The 23,230-nt window shown below is 44.5% G+C and overlaps 1 protein-coding gene across 2 annotated transcripts in view; it reads left to right on the plus strand.

The window, feature by feature from the left end:
- Positions 1 to 23,230, plus strand: part of LOC138303550 (ovostatin-like) — a 131,994-nt gene that overhangs the window by 84,343 nt on the left and 24,421 nt on the right. For both annotated transcript variants that reach the window (XM_069242791.1, XM_069242792.1), the window contains exons 18-28: positions 1,789 to 1,888; positions 3,605 to 3,836; positions 4,882 to 5,005; positions 8,132 to 8,238; positions 9,630 to 9,681; positions 10,638 to 10,721; positions 12,172 to 12,348; positions 17,040 to 17,133; positions 19,828 to 19,987; positions 21,735 to 21,797; positions 22,938 to 23,100. In XM_069242791.1, coding sequence (XP_069098892.1) covers positions 1,789 to 1,888; positions 3,605 to 3,836; positions 4,882 to 5,005; positions 8,132 to 8,238; positions 9,630 to 9,681; positions 10,638 to 10,721; positions 12,172 to 12,348; positions 17,040 to 17,133; positions 19,828 to 19,987; positions 21,735 to 21,797; positions 22,938 to 23,100 — 1,356 coding nt within the window. The remainder of the gene's footprint in view (positions 1 to 1,788; positions 1,889 to 3,604; positions 3,837 to 4,881; positions 5,006 to 8,131; positions 8,239 to 9,629; positions 9,682 to 10,637; positions 10,722 to 12,171; positions 12,349 to 17,039; positions 17,134 to 19,827; positions 19,988 to 21,734; positions 21,798 to 22,937; positions 23,101 to 23,230) is intronic.

Raw genomic sequence — 23,230 nt, forward strand, 5'->3', positions numbered from 1 at the left:
TCTTTTGCAGCTGCCAAGGCTTGTTGGCATCCTTCCTCCAAGTCCTTCATGCATCTTGTAGCCCGTACCCCAGCACCCTATTCCGCGATGTACAGCTTCCTGAGTGGATCTCCAGCGGCGTGGGAGCCTTTGTCAGAGTGCTGCATGGGCCTCTTCTGCAACTTTCTTGTCCTCGTCCTGTGGGACTCCTGTATGCGCTGCCTGGTGTTCTGTGGGCTCTGAGTTGCTGAGAGCCCTCCCCTGTGTCCCCCCTCCTGGGTAGAGTCCACCTAGTCCTCCTGGTCCCCGGCAGCGCTATTTTCTGCTAACCATGAGCTTTGCGCGTGCCAAGGCTCGTTGGCGGACTCTGACTCAAACCCAACTGCAATCCTCCATTCGGTGTGGGACATCACTTGCACCCTCCAGGAACCTGACTTCATCTTCTTGGGTGCAGTACAGACTTTTCTTCTCCCTCCTGTGGTTCTCCTTTTGCACCTTCATCTGGATTAGCAGAGGCTCTTGTTCTCTCTGGACTCTTCTGGCTTCTTGGACTTGGACTTGGTCCCCTTTTTCCACAGGTCTTCTTGTCCAGGAATCCACTGTTGGTGTCTTGCAGTCTCTTCTGGGTTTTGCATAATTCTTCTTGTTTGTGTGTGATCTAGGAAACCTATTGTGATTTACACCTGTTTTCCTGATCGCTGGGGTGGTTTGTGGTACTTACCTTTGGGGTTTTCTAGTACTCCCAGCTCCCCTCTACACACTACACTTGCCTAGGTGGGGGACCGACGTTTGCATTCCACTTTCTTAGTATGTGGTTTGTGTTCCCCCCTAGGCCCATTTCTAACTATTGTGATTTTCACTAATTGCACTGTTTTCAAACTGTGTTTATGCCCATTTCTGCATACTAGTGTATAACTTGTGTATTACGTACCTCCCTAAGGGAGTATAGTCTCTAAGGCATTTTTAGTATTTGTGTCACCAAAATAAAGTAACATTATTTTTGTAACACTGAGTATTTTCTTTCATGTGTGTGAGTACTGTGTGACTACAGTGGTATTGCATGAGCTTTGCATGTCTCCTAGTTAGGCCTTGGCTGCTCATCCACACTACACCTAGAGAGCCTGACTTCTAGACGCTGACTACACTACACTAATAAGTGTAGACCTGGTGTAAGTACCTTAGGTACCCACCACACACTAGGCCAGCCTCCTACAGCCTTCAAGTGTGCCGTGTGAAATGGTCAAGACCCTGGCTGGACATAGTTGTCAGCCCCCCCCCTGTCTCCCGCCCTCCCCCCCCCCCCTCTCCCGGTATCGGCTAGGCATGTTCATCGTGCCACAGTGTTTGCTGCTTCCATAATCATTATTCACTATGGTCACTTCAATGACAAAACCATTTTTTGAGAACCACTTCCTTGTACCCTTCTGTGCCATCACGTTGCACACAAAATTGAAAGATCAGAGCTGTGTTCATGTTGCTTATGGAGAGGAGAATACATGTTTCTCACGTACTTTCAAAATGTCAAACTATCAGTCAAACAACCTTCGGTGATGCAAATTTTCAGGCACAAAAGTTGTAAATCTCCCAGCGTGGATGGTAGAAACTCCTTCTGCCAAAAGTCTACATTTGGTCTTGGGTGCTGTGTGTTTGTGCCCATGAGGTCTTTATTGGCCACAGGCTGGCTCCTCTTGCCATGAATTGGTGAATTTAGTGCATAAATGTCCCATTGAGTCCTTCTTGGTGGAGGCATTGCGCTCCACCTCCAGGTCTTTCATGCCCTTATGGCTGTCGTCTCCTTTCTTGCTGTAGTTGGGATGGATGGCGCCGGTCGTGGTTTCAGCAGTGCTGTGATCGAGAGTGTCCGCACCTTCTTCCCAGAAGTCTGGTTCTTTACTGATGCAGTAATCGGGTAAGGAAATAACACTGATCACTTTGCGCTATTGTTGTAATTTTCATTATTACTGTTTTTCGTATTGACTGTCACAAGTACCATCTTCACTGTTACCATGGTTACTATAGTCTAGCTGTTGCTTCTGGGTCTAAGGATCATAGTGATGATTACTAGACACTTTAAGTGAAGCTCTCGGGAGCTGACCTAATGTCGCGTGACGTGGGAGACACACAGTAGGGGTGTTCAGGGTGGACGCAGGAGTCGGGATGGTGGTGGCAGTCAGATGATTGGACAATTGACTGCTGCGGCAGAGATGGTGGTGTGTAGAAAGACCTGTTGAAGGGTACATGGGGCTGAAGACATCATGGGCCCGAAGGACATCGCACTATCTTACATATTATAAATTGAATCCTGGACTGCGTATTGGGCAGAGGTTGGACATCTTAGTAATGGCGGCAGCGAAACCTGGAACCGCCCGCTGTAGAAGGATCGATTCAGTGCTTTCATTTCAGGTCCACAAAACTAATGGTACTTTGCGGACTCTTAGTGAAAGAGGAAAGCACTTGTGCTCCTCCTGGGCCCAAAAACTGGGGATACAAACCCCACAGCATCTAAGGAGCATAGTGACTTTTTGAAGACTGCACTACTAGTCTACCACTGGATCACAGCACGAGTCATTCATTACTAACCGGTAGGGTGGGTGTACAGAGGGACAGGTCGAGGGTGCAGTGTAGACTGACAAGCTGGGTCAGGTCTTTTGTCAACCCTTTCATGATGCTGGTGAATGTTGCTATTAGGCCTTGATAAGGTGCCCGTTGTCAAGGCATCTCCGAGTTGGTCCATACCTTGCATCTCAGTTTGTGGTATCTCAGTCCCTGTGTCTCTTTTCCATGTCCTCATTGGCCAGTCCAGCTCCTTGTCTTTCAAACAGAGGCACACGTTCACTTCTCCTGTGGTTTCAGGCCTGTTCCTAAGCTCAAGGGAATCCACAGAAGAGGGACCTGCTTCAGGCAACTCAGTCTCAGTCCGACACAAGGATTCATCCAAAACCAGTGGATGCTGACTAGAAGTTAAATCCCAGCTACATCTAGATCTGAGATACAGGGTGTTCCTTCTTTAAATTACAACTCCAAATTCAGCAAGACAGGCCGTATTTTAGAGCCAATTTCCTGGACTTCAAACACTGTATATAAATGATCACTGATGTACAAATTTGGGAGTCACTGCCAGTCTTCTGAGATACCGCTGCTGGGTAGGTGTCTGGCCTTACTGTTGGTTGTAGACCCGAAACAAGTGAAACCTGAAGGCACTGCAAGCATTTTGCAGATGAATATGTATGATAAAAACATGTAACCAGCTTTGCAGATATCTGGAGTAGAAAGAATTGGTCATGTTACTGACCTCAAAGTTTAATGGCTGTGTGAACCTAATCTGCACGCTAGTCTTGGCAGCTGGCAGATAACCTACTGAGCTATCACCCTGATTTCCAGAGTGCAAACCTCTCCTTGAAGGTTGGTCTTTCCAGACATGGAGAGTTTAGCTTCCAAAGTTTCTGATCCACCCAGAGGCCTTGATTATGTGCAAGAAGTTTTGGGCCAGCAAGATAAACTCTTTGCAGGTAATGTATGCAGTCTTGTAGATGCTGGCAGAGACCTGGTGGGTGAGAGGTGGGTCCTCTGATTGCCAGGGTGATGAAGACATTGTTTGTTCAGGTCTCCTTCTGTTTCTCCTTAGCTCTGATGGGTCGGTAGAGATGCCACTCACGCTCCCAGACACCATCACCGAATGGAAAGCGGACGGGTTCTGCTCGTCGGAGACCCAAGGGTTTGGAGCCACCAAAGTCCCAGCCAGTGTGACCAGCTTCCAGGATTTCTTCAGTGAGATGACCATTCCCTTCTCCATCATACGGAAGGAATCCTTCATCTTGAAAGTCTTAGCTCTCAACTATTTGCCGCAGTGTGTAAAGGTGAGAGTGGGATGGTGCCATATAGCATACAAATGTTTGCGATGTCTGTGTTGTGTTGGGTGCTTGGGTAGAAGTTGGTTAGAGAGGTGGATAAATATTTTATGATCATATGACTTTTTCATTTGCACGGGAGTCCTGATTCATTACAGGAAACTCTTTAACACACCACAGGCAAACATACTTTCAGAGAGCGGAAAATACTTTCTTCCTCCTCTTCATCATCCCTTGAAGAAAGAGGAGGAGGTTTGGGACCTTCAGGACATGAGAACAAAGTGGACATCTAGCTCCGCAACAAATGAAAGCCATGGTGATTGCATGGAGTCTGAGCGAGGGTTGAGTTGGACTTGTAGGCATGACCCTTCCTGAGAATAAACCTCTGAGGGGCTCCTCTGTCTCAACCTTCAGCGTTCTAAATGAAAGCCTTCTGCTGTCAACAAATGTGGTTAAAGTCTTACCACACTCGTTGCAAGATAGCAAGAGGCCAAATTCCTTGAGTCCTACAGAATGTACTCTGTGGGCCAAGCTGTGCTGTGAATTCGCATCCCTAGGCAGAACATTCTTAAAGACACTAGCAATCCTTCTCTAGGTAAGCATCATTTGTAGAGTAGATCTGCTACCACCGCTGGCCCATTTTTATCCTCCAAATAAATGTCCTACAAAAATAATACATTTGAAAGGGGAACAAGTGAAAAGTAAAGACCAGAAATGAAAGACTGTGTTGATCTTTAGATAATGTAAAGACCTGGATGCAATGCTACTGCAATGTGTAGAAGACGACTTAAAGATGTGCCATGTCGCAGTCATGTCATAGACCTAGTAGTGTAGACACTGGTTCGGTTTTCATGTACCAAAGAAGAATGCATCTCCTCCCATTAAAGGTTGGTGACAGTTCAGATGTTCTTGGAGAGACTCCTCATTCAAGGCATTACAAACTGTTGCAGTGGTCATGGCACACAAACTGCATCAGTGTGAAACTCTTGGGTGTATCAATGCAGTGCCATTTACTCCTGCCCCAAGAACTCACCAGGGGACTTTTGTCTCATAGGTCAAGATGACATTGGCTGAATCCCCAGATTACACAGCAGAGCCCCTCCACACGGAAGCCAAAGGATGTGTGTGTCAGAATGAGAGGACCACATACTCGTGGGACTTCCAAGCCAAGAAACTGGGTGAGTATGTGTCAATCGAGAACCCTTCTGGGGTCTTCCTTCTAACGCAGAGGTCTTCAAACTGGGCAGCTTCCCCTGCAAAGGTGGGAATTGATGTCTGGGAGGCACCAGGCTCTAGCAGGTGACCCTCTAAGATGCACCTGGGAGGCACAGACAAACATGCTGAAAAACAACACTGTCTTTTTATTGAAAGAAACAAGTGAAGGTGAGCCACTCCCATAGGCAACCAGTAACTTTTCTCCAGCATTGAATCTTTCATAGATTTACAAGCTTGAATAATACCCCCTTGGCAGAGTTGGAACACCCGGTATTCTCTAACAGTAGTACATACTTAACATATAACTAGGGCTCCCAGTTGTATGGTTTTTTTTTTTTACATTTCCGACTATTTATTTTGTGGGCAGCTTATTAGTATTTATCCATATTTGTTTTGTGGCTAAGTGGAGTCAAAAATGGTATGTTTCCACATTTATTTAACTGATAAACATGCATTCATAGTTTGATGCCTGGCACGTTTTAGCGAATTCAGCAGCCAAGTATAGCAAAACAATACACCCACAGGTAAATATTAGCGATTTACAACAAATAATTAATATAAGTTTGTATTTAAAGATATCTTAAGCTGTTTTTTTAACTCCCCATGCTGTCTACCTCCCTATGTCTCTTCTAGGATTTCACAAGACAGTATGAAAAGTTACTCAATAGAAGCATACTTTTCAGTATTTGTCCACATTTAAAAATATTTTCAGACAGGAAAAACCTTGTTTTCTGTCTGTATTTATCTGTGAGTCAGTAAAAACTGAAAACTGGGAGCCTTACATATAACTTATCAAATAAACGAACAGGTATCTTTCACTACCCATCCTCATCGTTTTATGATCTATACATAAGCTAATCCGAATGCTCTGCCTCCAGCTGGCCCCCCGTCGATGCTTCCAGACGGCTGCACCCCTTTGCCTCTGATAAAGCATCACAAGGTGGCACCGTTTACTGGAGTGACAGGTCTGCCAACTGCATGCTGGTAATCCTAGTTCTGACTGCACCTTCAAAAGGGGTAACAACTGCAAGGTTTGAGTTGCTAAATATGTTCAGAGCTGCAAAGTGGAAACATTTCTTATCCAACATTTTGTAAGCAGTCCTGGTGTTTTTAGCCAACAACACATTAAATTTTAGGACTTGTAGGTTCAGGTATAACATTGTAAGGATGGACTCCAATTCCAGCGTTCAACATGTTTTGGCTGAGATCCCAGGACTGGTTGGAGATGCCACAAACCACACAAGGCTAGCTGCCAGCTCAAAATGTATTCAACCGCTTTGAAATCCCTTTCACATTTTGGGTACTTTGTTTGCAATATTTTTTTATTTAATTTATGGGGCATATTGTAAGAAACAAGACAATTCTCAATTGAAATAAGACTGAACATAGTGTCTGTGAAAGTTTGTTAAAAATGCTTCACGTCTTGTTTTCCCTTCTTAAACCTAGTATGGGATGTTGAAAAACTGCAGCAAATCAGCTCTGTTTGTTAGAAGAGGTGGGATCATGCCCCATAAAATTGTCAAATGTTCTTGCAGTATTTAATATAACCTGGTGGAACAGTGTTAATCATTTTTAAGTGTTTTTATCAACTTTTACCTTTATTGAATTAACTGTGCAATGAAATTTTGAATGTAATTTTTAAATGTGTTAACTATTAGCAGTCCCTGAGGTGATGAACTTGGTGGTTTAATGCAATTCTTTAAAAAAAATTGTTTAAACGTATTTATTGGGTAGAATAGGTCCACTGTAATTTTGGTAGTGGATTTTTTTTTTTTCTTTTCAATAATGAGTTATGTGATGTTTATTTATTTGTTTTTATGGTTGATAATTTTCAAACCGAATAAAGTGTTTTGACTTGAATCAATATTTTATTGAACGAGTGTTTGAATTTATATATTTGGGTGTGGGAGCTCTGGTGAAATTATTTTACATTGGGAGTCAGCGCAAAGCAGTAAAGAGTTTGAAGACCAATTTTTTTAATTCATTGGTCATTAAGGAGGGTTTGAGCCCATTGGGCATCAAACAAGAGATTTGCCCTAACATTTGGTGAAAGCTCCTCCTACATCAAGTAGTTTGGTGCTGAGCAATAGTCTTCTTGTCATCCTCCTTTTAAAGCCTGGCGTGATGGGGCACATTTTTACAAGCGGCCGTGAAGCCGAAACTTGTATGTACCTTGATTAAGTTAACTGATATTTGCCATCAGATCAGGACACTCCACGTTTCGTTGCAGATAGTTAAATCTGTAGTCGAACGTCTGAATGAGCAAGATGTGACTGTAGTGAAGCCCTTTACCAGCGTACATCCGTAGAGCCTGCTTAGTGCACATAGTGTTGTTGAGCGGGTGAACCTGTATTCCAAGCCATATCTTGATGACAACCCAGCCACCTAACTTTACCGGCCAGCTCTAAGTTAGATGAGAATTAGAATTTTTGGCTATCGGATTATTCTGTGGCTGTCAGAGGTGATTCGTGGAGACACTTTCTCTAATGGAGACTTGAGAAGTATTTTAGTCCATTTCCTGAAGAGCCTGGGCAGTAGACTCCCTCTACCATGGCCAAGTATTTATCCCTGTGTTCTACTCCGAAGAAGCTGGAGTACTCACCTGGAGTGTGAGAAACTGCAAAGCACAGGGAGAGGGTAGATGGTAACTAGGAGTTCACCGTAACCAGATTAACCAGGGCTTTGAAATTCTTATGGGCTGAAACTGGATATTTTCTTGAATTTATGACGTTGGAAAGGTGTGCCAAAGATCTCTTGGGCCAAGGTAGCCAGTATCTGAGAATAATCTATGAACATACCTGGTATCTGACATTATCTGCTTGGAAAAGATGGGTAAAATATTCTATTTATGTATTTTGTGTAAGGTCGTGGGGTATTTCAAGCCTGATGGAGCAAGTTGTGCGTCACAAACGTCACTTGAAAGGAAGGTGTATAACACTGACAAACTAGTCTGGTTGTCTTATTAAAAAAAAAATGTACATAAAATATGTGTTGAAACTTCTTATTGGGGTGCCTTTCACCATCAGCCTCCTTGAAGCCAAACTCAAAAGCATTTTTTTTTGTTTTCCCCTTTTTTGTTTTTGTTTTAGGATACATGAATATCTCCGCTTCCGCTGAGACTATTGACGACAGCTCATGCAATGCGGGGGCCGGTCCACGGTACAAGGACACCTTGACCAAGCAGCTGCCGGTAGAGGTATGCGCGGCTCCAATCACAGGGCTCTCGACATGATCAATGAACAATATGTCATGAATGAAACAATTTGTGAGGCAAAAACAAAGTAAGTTTAAATAAGGGTATTAGAGTGGACTAGATCTGGAATTACAATTAGGGATTCTGTAAGGTAAAGAGATACAGATGGAGAGACAAGCTAAGACGCAGACTTTGAGTGAGCGTTAGAGAAAACGTTGAGTCGTAGGAATGAATCAAACCAACTATCAATTCAAGCCAATATCAGTCTCAGTGAAAGTGGGCGTGGTTTAATGATTTGCACCATGTGATTAGAACCCACAAGCCATTCAAGCCAAGAAACTAAAACGTTTCACATTTGGCCAGATGTACAAAACATGTTGTGGTTGCAAACACTAATTTCAAGTTTACAAACTTAAGAGTTTGGCCAGGTACAAAATACATTTCAGGAGTCTAAAGTTTGACAGACTTCTAAAATAGGTTTGCAACTGGATACTGAGTTGGTATTTGCAAAGTATGTGTTTTGGGTACCCTTCCAAATAACAAATGGGAACCAGATGTACCAATGGTTTGCTACCGGAATTCTGGTCGCAAATCATTGAGAAGGTATCGACTTACAAGTGGGGATGTTAATTAACTTGCATAGGGGAATGGACCCCACTTGGTTTATTTCCCCTTTTTTGAATTGTTAAGGGGACCACTGTCGGCTCTCAGAAAAACTTTGAATTTTTTTTTAAGCTGTTCTGTTTCCTTTAAGGAAATTGAGCTGCTTTAAAATAAGTTTCTTTTTTTAAATGTGATCAGACATGGTGGTCTTCTGACCCTTACAGGCTACCATACCTGCTACTATGTCCAGTCAGAGTATGTCGCAATTTGCTACCTACATAATGAATATTAATTTGGTATGTTGATTTGTAACCCACTCTGAATTTCACGAACCATCTATAAGTACATAGGTCATTTAGCAAAATTCAATACTAGTATTAAATCTGCTTTAAAATTGTGATTAGTACAATCATATATCTGGTCCATAGAACCAACATTACTATGACCTGGAAAGCAGTTCAATGAGTGGCTAGTGTTCTTGTTGAAAATAAGGTAATTATTACATTTTCTTGGAGATGGTTCGTCCGCTAATGTGTTTGTGGGTACAGAAGGTTTCTGCAAGAGGTCCCAGTAGACAGCGTGATGCAGCGGACGTGTAGTTGAGACCTGGGGACACACTGTAGTTTGTATTGTGGAAAAATCTGGCTATGTCTTGACCCTGTAAAAGCATTTGTCAAGAGTGTTAAATATTCCTCTGCCTTGAGTACAGTGCACAACGATAGGTAAGGAATGTTCTCGGTTTATGCAACTTACCCACTGTCCCTTGACTTCTTCTTTCCTCCCATGAACAGCCAGAAGGCATTGAACGCGAAGAGTCCCAGAGCTCTCTCGTCTGCACCAAAGGTAAGTGGCATTTACCTCTCCCTAATGGATATATTGAGCTTCCCCTGAACCCAGTCTCACTCTTGATATGTTGGTCTTTATCCAGCTGTGCCTCTCTAGCAGCTAAGGTCTACGAAGGAATACACATTTCAGTAGAGGTAGCTTGGCAACGTGTCCCAGAAACCTCCCAAGGTCAAGATACCCTCTTTGTAGGAGGCAGGGTGGGTTGTCTGAGCCCAGGTGAAAGGGGACAGAGGGAGAACATGGGAATGAGTGTTATGGCAAAAGAGGACCCTCAGTGCCGCAGAAGGTCACACATACTTGCAGTGTCATACACCATTACCAGGATACCAAGAAAAACTTTCTTTGCCCCATTGTGAGGAATTCAGGTGGAAGAGCTCTAAATTATCCTGGTCCTGTGTAAAGTGCAGGATCTGATGTGTTTGGGCCACTCTGTGGTTTCTGTCTGAGACTGGGTTTAAACTAATTGAGAAGGACTTATGCGAAGTTGGCACCTGTTGTAACTAAGGGAAAGCTTCCCTTGACAGTCCTAGAGACCGGCCATCTCCGTTACCCGTATATTTTTATATTAATTCCACTGACATTAAAGCACCTGAGACTATCAAGACACAGAAGTCCCTTGATTCAGCCATGAGTTCACTTCAGAGAGGAGTGTGCTCTGGGCTGACAGATGTTTGGGGGTAAACGCAAGACCTGTTGATGAAGAGCAAGGTGGGAGAGACATTACTGCTCCTCAAACATACTGCGAAGAATTTGTGGATTTAAAAGACTGATAGTTAACCCTACCCCAGAGGGAGTTTGATTTGCTTGAGATCAATTCTAATATATGGTCTGGACTTCTAAGTTATCAACCATGGTGTATGTAAATGACGTAGACCTCCCCAAGCAGTGTTTATACCTTAAAATGGTCATTGTCATAACCCTGTTTTCGTACTTACATGTGTGATCTTTTGCAGACGGCCCTCTCTCTGAAATTATCGACTTGAAATTACCACCAAACCTGGTGGAAGATTCAGCCCGAGCGCACATCACCTGTCTCGGTGAGTGAGTGGGGAGCGCTTTCTTATATGGTGGTCGCTGGCCAAGGCTTGTTGTCCCCTCATTGGAGCTGAGGCTACAAAAATGATCCAGACTGTTTGGCAGGAATGAGTGTGGAAAGCGTCAAACTAGGTTACACGTAACTTCATTGCAGTCAGACAGATTTACACCAAGACTCTCAATACGAGGGTCTCTCTTGCACCATCAATAGCCTTCCTTCTGCTGCACCCTCTATAGCTCTGAAATGGATCAGTAGGTCTAACTTAGTGGATTCCAATTTGGTTTTATTTTGTCACTTCCAACAATGGCTCTTGGGAAGATGTGCATGAATTCTGTCAAAAGTGTCCTTTGTCATTGTGTCTCTAAGCAGTGGACATGATCAGATGGTGACGGGTGGGGAGAGCCCGAAATGTAGATGGTGAGTTAGTTTGCTGCATTTGCCCGGTTAGTTTATAAAGTCTGCCCCCCCCCTAAAAGATAACGTGTGTATGCTTAAAGATTAATACTGCCCTCTCCATAAGAGGGGTCCCTAGACGGGGCTGTGAGCCCTCCAAAAGAGGGGTCATGGCAAAATGGACGTGAAAGGGACCCTCCCTTTGCTCATTAACAAGACTTTAAAGTAACTAACTTTACAAATTCAAGTAAAGTTGCTTGCTGCTTCAAAACAAACACTTTTACTCAGGAGGGACTAGTTATGAAAGTTGAGTTTAAAGACATTGCAGACTTAAACCTGGAGGCTAGGGGTGCATTTAATCAAAGAGGACATTGATTTTGAGTCTCTAAAGCTTGTGTAGGTTAAGACTCCGCCTTCAGCAGTAGGTCAAGAATTGGGGCAGTTGCTTCACTTGGGAGATCATCCATCAGGGCTCCCTCTGACCCAGTGGCTGCTTCAGGGGTGTCATATGGGATCCTCAACTGTGCTGTATCCTAGAATGTGCGCTTCAGAAGTATTGATAGCAGCATATTGACTACTACTGAATCATGAAGGTCTATGTAAATGGATAAGAGTAGATATGTTACTGTTAATTCCAGGATGAGAAGTCTGATCAAAGTACATTGATGGGGTCTTTATAAATAATTAATCTCCACAGTATACATACATTAACTAACCTTAACTACGCCTCTGTGTACTTGGATAAACCTATGCTTACCTATTTATACTTATCTTCAAGCTGTAGTGGTAGTCCGTTCTCTCTTTGTTGGACTTCAGAAGTCGGCTATTGTGGTACTCAAGCCCGTGGCCTGCAGGTTGCACACACTTCAGCAAGAAATGCTTAACTCGTGGCTGACGTAAGACTGAGTACGCCCAATGTTACCTAATGTTTTGTGTGACTCAACATAACCAGCAGAGTAGCATCCTCCATTGTGTGCTGGTCCGTACTTGGTCATGTGATGTCCATGTTGGTGGCTGATACCTGCAGTATGTGTGCCTGAACTCTCTTACTCTCCCAGGTGACCCGATTGGACTCTCCATGCAGAACTTGAATAACCTGGTCCAGATGCCCTCTGGATGCGCCGAGCATAATATAGCCAAGATGGAAAGCAATCTTGTAGCCTACTACTATCTCAATGCAACCAACAGCCTGACCCCAGAGAAGGAAGCGGAAATCAAGAACAACCTGAATGTTGGTGAGTATGTTCTACAAAACCCCTACTTCCTGCTCTTTTCAACACCTCATCAACCATCTTTGCTTCTACTCTGAACCTTTACACAGCTGGGTGGTTGAGGGAGGCGTTGATGGAGCCGAGGATGTGCTGCTGTATACCTGGGTTTCTAGAAGGCTCTTCCGCGTTCTTGGCTCCTCCAGCACCCAAAAGCAGAGCCTGCTCCAGATATGATAGCTTGGACTTAATATATCATTGGTCACAACACAAACAGTACAAACTGAGCGCCAATTTGTGACCTGCCAAGCATTTTGCAATGCAGCTGAAGTTTCATTGCAAAATGGATGTTGGCACGTGGTGTTAAAAGCTTCTGCCTCAGTAATATTGATCAGACCGGATGCAATTTACAAGCCTCTTCGTCCGAATGGCTGCAAACGCAGGGAAGGAGGCCTGCAATAGACAGTAGCCCTCCATTCACGCGTTCACATTCCTGAGATGATGTTTTTCCTTTAAGCAGACCATGTCGCTCTATGGGACAGGCTCTCCTTAAAAATTGGTTTCTTCTCAGGAATGACATCGGGGACATGCAGTGGTTCTTGGACCACTGTCTGCTCCCTCCGAGGAAGGAAGCAATCACGTTTGCAAATCCGATACCACCTCAAGTTAGGAGACCATAGCAATACAGGGAGTGCAGAATTATTAGGCAAATGAGTATTTTGACCACATCATCCTCTTTATGCATGTTGTCTTACTCCAAGCTGTATAGGCTCGAAAGCCTACTACCAATTAAGCATATTAGGTGATGTGCATCTCTGTAATGAGAAGGGGTGTGGTCTAATGACATCAACACCCTATATCAGGTGTGCATAATTATTAGGCAACTTCCTTTCCTTTGGCAAAATGGGTCAAAAGAAGGACTTGACAGGCTCAGAAAAGTCAAAAATAGTGAGATATCTTGCAGAGGGATGCAGCACTCTTAAAATTGCAAAGCTTCTGAAGCGTGATCATCGAACAATCAAGCGTTTCATTCAAAATAGTCAACAGGGTCGCAAGAAGCGTGTGGAAAAACCAAGGCGCAAAATAACTGCCCATGAACTGAGAAAAGTCAAGCGTGCAGCTGCCACGATGCCACTTGCCACCAGTTTGGCCATATTTCAGAGCTGCAACATCACTGGAGTGCCCAAAAGCACAAGGTGTGCAATACTCAGAGACATGGCCAAGGTAAGAAAGGCTGAAAGACGACCACCACTGAACAAGACACACAAGCTGAAACGTCAAGACTGGGCCAAGAAATATCTCAAGACTGATTTTTCTAAGGTTTTATGGACTGATGAAATGAGAGTGAGTCTTGATGGGCCAGATGGATGGGCCCGTGGCTGGATTGGTAAAGGGCAGAGAGCTCCAGTCCGACTCAGACGCCAGCAAGGTGGAGGTGGAGTACTGGTTTAGGCTGGTATCATCAAAGATGAGCTTGTGGGGCCTTTTCGGGTTGAGGATGGAGTCAAGCTCAACTCCCAGTCCTACTGCCAGTTCCTGGAAGACACCTTCTTCAAGCAGTGGTACAGGAAGAAGTCTGCATCCTTCAAGAAAAACATGATTTTCATGCAGGACAATGCTCCATCACACGCGTCCAAGTACTCCACAGCGTGGCTGGCAAGAAAGGGTATAAAAGAAGGAAATCTAATGACATGGCCTCCTTTTTCACCTGATCTGAACCCCATTGAGAACCTGTGGTCCATCATCAAATGTGAGATTTACAAGGAGGGAAAACAGTACACCTTTCTGAACAGTGTCTGGGAGGCTGTGGTTGCTGCTGCACGCAATGTTGATGGTGAACAGATCAAAACACTGACAGAATCCATGGATGGCAGGCTTTTGAGTGTCCTTGCAAAGAAAGGTGGCTATATTGGTCACTGATTTGTTTTTGTTTTGTTTTTGAATGCCAGAAATGTATATTTGTGAATGTTGAGATGTTATATTGGTTTCACTGGTAATAATAAATAATTGAAATGGGTATATATTTTTTTGTTAAGTTGCCTAATAATTATGCACAGTAATAGTCACCTGCACACACAGATATCCCCCTAACATAACTAAAACTAAAAACAAACTTAAAACTACTTCCAAAAATATTCAGCTTTGATATTAATGAGTTTTTTGGGTTCATTGAGAACATGGTTGTTGTTCAATAATAAAATTAATCCTCAAAAATACAACTTGCCTAATAATTCTGCACTCCCTGTAGTTTGTACCAATTATTGTACTTGCAAATCATTGATGCAAAGTATTAGAAGTCCCAAATTTGAGCAGGTGTCCCTTTAATGCTGCCATGTAGAGCACATGATTTTGGAATTTGCAGGCTTTGTAACTGCAAAAGTGTTCTGTACATGAGGTCTTTAGTGTCCAAAGTAGACTTCCAGAGCCACCATCCTCTAGCTGTAAGGTTCAAATCCTTACACTACTTGATATTCATTTTATCTTCTATCTAGGAATGTGTGAGGTTGTGTTTACCTCACAAATTTTAGCATTATTAGAACTTTGCTTGTTTTGCAAAGTTTGAGGAAAAAATCCTGCAAAAACATTGTGGAAACGAAGTCTGTTCGAAGCCCACTTTTAGCAGAAGAACCGTCTTGCAAAAATAGTCTTTTACCACTAAACCTTTTTCAAAATGCTTTCCCACACAGGCATTCCTAGTGTAAGGTGACTTGTTAATTACTTGCTCACCTTTTCAAGAGTAAATTACATCTCTTGTTCTGGGTTAATACTTCACTGTCAATTTATGGAAGGAGTGAACCCTTCAGTGGATGCTTTAGTGACCAGGAACCAGCCAAGGGTTGTATGACTCTGCCATGCATGGTAGAACCACACCTGGCTGAACAATATGGTTGGAACCACGACAGCGTCTATACCACGCATGCCTTTACCAACCTTGCCTTTACCACAAATTTAGTTGTAAAAGCATGCCTAGTAAAGGTATATTTGGTAAACGCATTGGTGTTTCAGCCATACAACCCTCCCCCTAAACTTAAAAAAAATTACCCGACCCCTCCACCCACCCTGAGGCCTAAAAAAATAAACTACCCTACCCCTAAAAACCTCCACCCCAAAGCAAAAAAAAAAATGACCCGAACACCACCCCGCCTGCCCTGAGGCCTAAAACCTCCCCCACACCAAAAGTAAAATAATCTCACCACACCCCACCTGCCCGACCCCTAAAACATTCCCTTTGACCCTGAAAAACTTCACCCCCCCCCCCCCCAAACATGGCCCCAGACCCTCCACGACCTGAGACCTAAAAACATCCTGAACCGCTTAAGTACCCTGTCCTCCCCTTCCCCCCCCCCCCCCCCACACCTCCCCAACTGCCCTGAGGCCCAAAACTACCTCTTCCCCCTCCCCCCCCAACACCCTGAGCACACCGACGCCTTAAAAACGGAAACAAAATGATCCCACACTGTCATTACAAAAAATTAAATAAAAATACGCCCCAGCCCCACTTAATCAGCTGCTGTGTTTCTCTCCCGGCTGTTCCCGCTGTGTGGCTGTACTACACGTACGCATGGTTCAAGCACATGCGTGGTTCAGGGCAAGCGTGGTAACGCTTGGTGGTTACGGTCTGTGTGGGTTTAGCCGCATTGTAAAGGTAGTTTCCCCCATCCAAAATGTTCAAATGCTAACACACCTGGGAACAGGAAGCAAAGGACAGACACACACAGGGATGCTGCAGGAAGTGGGAGGTGCCACACGTTTTGCAGTTGGGACAATATACACAAATAGAATAATCCCAAGGGACTATTCCTAGTCATAATCTATATACAATTTTAAGGAGAGCAATGCAGGTTGGCTGACTGCACAAATAGGGGCATAAACTCTGTACATTACCTCCAAACAGGCACCGTCTTTTTTCCTCCCACACTGCCACACAGGCCAAAAAGCTTCGGGTCCCCCCCCCCCCCTTAATATTTCCAGCCCTATTCATCTTCATGTGGTGACATCCAGAGGGAAGGGGACACTTTGACAAGTGGTGGAGATGGCGGGATTCTCAGTTGGGTAGTTTAGGTGATTTATGCATGCATGCCAACACTTCAAAAGAGGAAAGTGGGAGGATTTAAAATAAATAATTGGGGCAATGTATTTCTCCCAATTACTTCTATTGAAGGAGAGGGAATTTCAGTTGGGAGATAGCCAAAAAAGTAATTTTGGACTTTAATAATTAGGAGTTTCCGACCTGATTTGGGTCTATTGACATGTATGGTACATTGCATGTGTAGCCCACCTACCGTTCAAGTGGCTCTAGTGATGCACAATCAGTTTGGGAGTGTTTTCTCCTGCGTCTGGACCTATCCACTTTCAAGTACTGTGTCCCTTTTACTCCCTTCCGTAGCCACTCCCTGTTTCCCACCAACACCTCCTTTTTGCCACTCAGTGATTCAGTGTGCTATAGTACAACAGTTCACGATGAATAGGCGAGACCGGTAATACACACACATTGTTGTAATGTAGTGTGTTGTGGTTTTCACATGCTTTTGAGTTCACATATATCCGTGTACATCTCTGAACTGAATCCAATACTTGTAACACCTGGTCCTTGCATATCACTGTCTGTGGTGGGAAAAGCTTCTGAAGTTAGAAGCTAATTCTTGATGCGGCTCAGTCTACTGTGCTCTATTGCGTGTTGATGGTCTTAATCTGCTGCTTCTTGTACTTTTTTTCAGGGTATGCTCGGCAGCTCACATTCTATAACTCCGCTGGGTTCTTCACCACCTGGGCACGGGACCAAGGCAACTGGAATCTACCAAGCAACATATGGTAAGGGGGCCAAACACTTGACAGTAGTAGATAGTGAAGTTGACTTGGGATGCTTTATGACCACAAGGCGTCAATATAGATAAAGAAATCCATACGTGATAAGCACGGATGTGGACTCCACCTGCACAAACCGCTCAGGTTGGTATAAGCAGTGTTGAGTAAGACTTGTCTCCGTTGCTACAGCATGCAATACATCGAAATAAAGTCAACAAGGAGAACACACTTAGAATTGCTCTCAGTGACTACATGCACTAGTGAGGAAGTACAAAATGAAATATAATTATGGTGTTTACGTCACTCAGTTAGCCACTAGGCATTTGGCTTTGAGATTCACCTCACAAAGCACAGCAAACAGATGTGTAACACACATTAGTGTATCTCTGGACTCACTTCAGGTGTTGTCTAAAATGTGGAAATCTTAAAACACCAGTGGTACACATATGAATAAACCCCGCAGTATGAAAATGCAAGATCCCATCAGAGGGATGGAAATATCATCAATTATTGCAGGATGAATTAAACATGTAGATAACACAAAAGAAGGGCTAACATTTTATTCCCAAAGGAAATTGGCATCATTTGACAACATAGTAAAACAAAACACTTGTTTTTTAGTAAGTCTGGTTGCTACAGAATGCACTACCACTGGATTAAATTTTCCCAAGAGTTGTATTGGTACTGAGTCAAGCATACACATTTCTTAACAAAAGAATTGTTGCCACAACATATGACATAATTGGGTGATAATGCAGAGAGTGATTGCATGTAGCTAAGAGATCATCATTTTTTCATGTATAGAAATTGGACTGATAATGTGTAAACAAATGAAGCGTCCACATAAATCCAGTTACAAGTTTCATGAGACACAAAAAATAACATCTTGGGGCCATTTCCAGCTGCAACGTTTCGGTCCATGAGGCACAAATGTGAAGGGCCATCATCACTGCATTAAATGTTTTGTCAGAATTGCGCCAGCATCACCTCCAACTATGCCGTTCACACTGCCTTAAAGTGCTAAAAATCCATCAGTTTGAATCTGTCTGGGATTTATGTAAGAGAGCAGAATGACTTAAGAAAAAATAGTCATCAGAACTTCAGCTCTTAAAGTAAGTGTCTGGCTTACCATCACATTAACTTGCAGTCTGTTCAATTAAATCATAGGTTATCAAAAGTGAGATTACATCTCCTTGGACCACCATGAGCTGTATTAAATAAAATTCTCCTAGTTTCTATTCCCCGGGGCGTTTTACATTACAGGAGGGGCTCCTGCCATAATACAGATAGCACTGCAGCACATATACCTCTGGCGCTATCTTGAGAAGGTGTTCCCTCATTTGCATGGAGGCGTGGACTCATGCTAACGAGGGAAACCCTTTGCCTCTGGAGGCAGGCCCAGTGACAGAGGCCATCAGCAGGTGCACCGCTTGAGCGCCGGAAAGCTTAGGGAGGCCAAGACGTGAAACCAATTCAGAACAAAGCAAGCCTCTTCTGAACCCTTGTCTGGAGCTACCCCATTCTTATGGACCTTTGTCTATTGACCTTAATTGAGGAACTTCTCTCAATTTGCAAAAAGCCTCCTCCACACTTTTAAAGTTCAATCTGGGCTAATAACAGCTTTCACTTCAGATCTTCCAATGGTGAAGTTCCTGAAGTCTTTCTCCCTCTCTTCCACACCCATTTTCTGTTCTCATGCCCTCCCCCCCCCCCCCCCCCCCCGGGGAGGACTTGTCATCCTCCTGCCCATTGACCCTAGCGAGACCTCCTTGAATGTCCTATCACCTTTTCAGTCTGGCCTATGACCTCTTTCCACTACATCCTCCCTTTATCCCCACTTGGTCCCCCTTGTGCCCAATACTTAGTCTCGTTCCCCTCGTGCTACTAACTTCCAGCCTCTCTGAATCATCATATGTAATTCCACACCGTACCTATTCGCTTCAGAAGATGGTAACTTTGGAATTTTTCTAGTTCTTTTGTCTGCGGTTATAGGTTCCTCTTCTCTGCATGGGACCGTTTGCATCTCAGTAGTTTTGTGATCACACAGGTCATGCTCAGACCTTTGCTTGACAGTTAGTGGGGTAAAATAAATAAATATACAACATGGGGGACAACTACACGATGTGTTCGGATAGTCCCACTTTGCATTATTAAAGAACCCTCAACTGCTGGGAATTATTCTGTTAGGATTATGGCCAGGACCTTGAAATAGGGGCTGTACAATGGCATAGGCCTGAGTGTTTATCTGTGCATCTCATTAAAAACCAGTATTTTGCATACATTGAACCAAGGGACATGTACCTACAGCAGTTCAGATGAACTTTTAATTGATTTGACAAGACCAGCACACCTCCACCTTGGGGGGAGGGGGAGGGGGGGAAGAGCTTTAATTTCCTGGCACCCATCCACTCTGTGCCCCAAGCCCATGCCTTCCGCCACTGTGGGTCCCAGATCTAGAAACCGGTTGAAAGAATAGTCTTCCTCCTAGGAGAGAAGATAAATCCTTAGTCTTCTAAAAATACCCAAATTACTTGCCTCACTTTTGCCATCAGATATTGTGCATTTACAGCATGTTTGAGTTGAGGTAAATTGTTTCTTTTTGGGCAGCTTCGTGTCATTTCAGTAGCACGCCACCTCTGCAGCGTCCACTGGCAATGCCTGCGTACTGTTCTTGTTAAGTTTCTCTTCTATGTCTTTCAGGCTCACTGCTAGGTGTTACACCTGTTTCGCAAAGACAAAGGATATCATCTTCATCGATGAGACAATACTCCGACAGGTCGAAAGCTGGCTGGCACAGCAGCAGAACAAGACCACCGGGGCCTTCCATAGTGATGGCAGGGGCTACAACAACCTTGTGAATGTGAGTACCTCACCCTTTGAACTGTCCATCCCGATCTCCCTGGACGCCACCTGGAACGCTTCACCTACACCACATGGGTTAAGGTGGTTCTCTTGGTGGGGCTCTGGGCTTAGTATTGAGAAGCCTTATAGGGGTGCCTGATACCCTAATGAAGGCAAAGAACACCGTTCACCCTGATCCTCAGTTGAGGTGTAAAAGGCAGCTTTGTTTGGTGTGATGTGGAACATTCGTAACCGTGGCCCCCACGTGGTATCAATCAATATTTGTAAAGTGCGGCTACTCACCTGTGAGGGACTCAAGGCGCTGGGCCTTAGAGTGGTACACCTACCAATCTAATCGTAGCAGCCAAGCCAATAATCATGCCTCCTCTTCATCTGGTCTGGGCTTGCATTTCTTCCTTTGCACATCCCTGCTCCTTTATCCGGTCTCCTCCTCCCATCTGCTCCTCCCGATGGTGTGTGGTCTTAGAAGCTCATTCTGCTTCAGAATCTCATCCTTCTAAAGTGAAGCTGCAGTGATACTCGGGCTCAAGACAGCTGAAAACTCACTAAGCCCTTCCGCTTGGGTCTAGTTATCTCCGGGGGCTTCTTGGAGTCGGGGAGTTGTACACTGATCCTTGTCCTGGGAGGCTGCATGGATCTCAACAAGGCAATTCTAGCGTGCTGCCGCCTCAGAGGGGTATGAGCTGGACCCGTTGCCGTGTTGAGTTTCTTTTGCATGCAACTCGCAGGTGCTTTCCTCTTCCTACATAACATTGGCCACTTAAGAGGTTTCTATCAGAGACCACTAGTATGGGTAGGGTCCCTTTCGGTGAGAGGCCGCATCTGATTTAGGTAGGCTACCGTCTATTCAGCACATACTAAGCGCACAGATTCCCGAGACCTTCTGCAGGACAAAGAGAGTGAAACTCTGCTCCCTGACCTGAAGGGAACTACCAATACATCTCTGAAAGTGGTGTTTCTAAGTTCATGCCTCTCAGCAGGATCACAAGGCTGCAAATTAACCAGAATCTTCATATAACCCAAGGATCCATCTAGTTCAGAGGTCAGGTGTGTCCTTTCTGATTTCAAGCCCCATGACCTGCAGTGTCCTTTCATGCAGTGTAGTAAGTTGTGGCAAAGGTTGTGTGATGTGATGTCCTTTCCAATTAATCAATCTTTTAGCTAATTACTGGTTTTCAAACCATGAAATAGCCCGTCTTCTTTGTTGGCAGTATATTGTCAAGTATGTTTGGGGACAGCGTGGTGCCCACTGCCTCCAAGTAAAGCATGGGTGAAGGTCTGGTCTGGAATCATGGCCCTCCTTAGGGGGCATCAATGGAAGCCATTTTAAAAGAAATATCATGAAAGTAGAAAGAACCTCTCTTTATGTACATGAAGTTCTGATCCATGGCAGCCACCATAAACCTGTGCAGCCTCTGCTCTTCACCTCTGCTCTTCACCTCTGCGTCATTTTGTCTTTGTGCTGGTCTCTTGCCCTTCCTCGGGCACCTGTTCTCTCTCAGATCTCTCTGTACCCCTCCCTCTCACTAGCAATCTTCCCCTCGATCTCCCACCTTCTCTTTCTCTCTCCAGCTTCTTACATTTCTTCGTCCCCAGCCTGCATCTTAACTGCTTTTCTCTCTTTTCCAACCCATCATTTACCTTCCTCCTTGGTCAGTCAATGTCTTTGTCGTTCCTTGCTTTCCTGTCTAGCTCTCCTACCGGTTTCACCTAACCCTTCATGTTGTATTGTTTTACTTCTGCAGGATGACGCTTCGTTCACCGCCTACATCGCCTCTGCCTTCCTAAATGCCGGGAACAGCGTTTCGGTAAGGAACTTCTTTTTTCAGTGCCCATCTCTGCCCCTTCTCATCTTTTAAACTGGCTACATGATCGTCATGCATTAACACCACCTGTAGGCCTGGCTTTAAAGACCTCAAAGTGGTTTACTAATCAACTGGTCCGTTTTGGTGAGGATGGATGAGTAGATGAATCCAAACATATTCAGTGGTTGGATGCATGTATGTCCGCTTGAGCAGAAGGACAGATGAATGGGAGTGTGGCAGGAAGGATGGATGAGTGACTGGGAGCCCAGATGGGTGGAAGAGATTGCATCGATGAGTGAGAACCAGTGTCAGGACTTTAACGTTAAGTTGGCGAGCACGAGTGAGATGTCTGAACACGAGAAGTCGCAGCAGCTGACGCTCGCATTGATGAAGCTGCTGCTCGAGTAGAAAATCTACTCGAGCAGCAGAAAGAAGTTAGCGCCCTTTGACTCTCCATCTGATGCCACTAGAGCTGATTTTACTGCATGGAAGAAACCTCTGGTGCTGAAAACATTGCAGACAGCACGACTTACCCAAACTCCACTGCTCGTGGAGCTCCGCCTAGCACTGCAGAGTTTTTTCAGCACTTCATAGCAGAACTCCTCTAACTCTGCCCAGGCCTAACCGGAACTAGACTGTTTAAGATTCCCTCTGAATCTAAATCCATTCTTCAACAGATGGGTTTGATAGCACTTCAGGCTGGACCATGCTAATTCATGGATGTCAGCGATCCCTTGGTGAAAGTTGTCCATTGTCCCAATACGTTTCGGTACAGTTCTGCATTTAGACACTGCTGCAGGTCATTCTTACATTTTTACTGGAGCTGACTAAAAGGAAACCCTGGGATGGTCATTTTCTAATGGTCACAATGTGGGATTGTGGAGCTGGGGATCATTTCAACCAGTTACTTCAAACTTAACTTCTATGACTCGAGCGGCGCTTGTTATGACTCGGGTAGCGATGGTGATCAGGTGTCTCCACTGTGTGGCACGTAGGTTCATAAAGTTGCACCAACCTCCAAGTGATGTTCCCCTTGAACCATCTTCTTGCCAGTGAGGCCACCCAATCATTCCTCATCCAAGGGTCCAGGTTTGGTCTCTGCTTCTCCTGATCGTCAGTTTCTTTCTCTTTCCATTGTTGCAGCATCCAGTGGTCCGCGATGGCCTGAACTACTTGAACAGTATTGTGGAGACCTCGGATGACACCCATGCACAGGCGCAGATGTGTTACTTCTATGCCGTGGTGCATGATGAGGCGAAGCATAACCTTCTGCTGGGCAAGCTGGATGGCAAAGCAGTCAAGGAAGGTTTGTCATTTCTGCTTTTCCTAGTGTCCCTTTCTGAAGCTCTGAGACTTGTCCTGGGTACAGTGTAAGAGGAGAACAGAAGAGCCAAATATCTTGATTTAAACACTAGGGTGTAGAAAAGAGATCCTAG

Source organism: Pleurodeles waltl, chromosome 7, assembly GCF_031143425.1.
Source record: "Pleurodeles waltl isolate 20211129_DDA chromosome 7, aPleWal1.hap1.20221129, whole genome shotgun sequence".
Classification (NCBI taxonomy): domain Eukaryota; kingdom Metazoa; phylum Chordata; class Amphibia; order Caudata; family Salamandridae; genus Pleurodeles; species Pleurodeles waltl.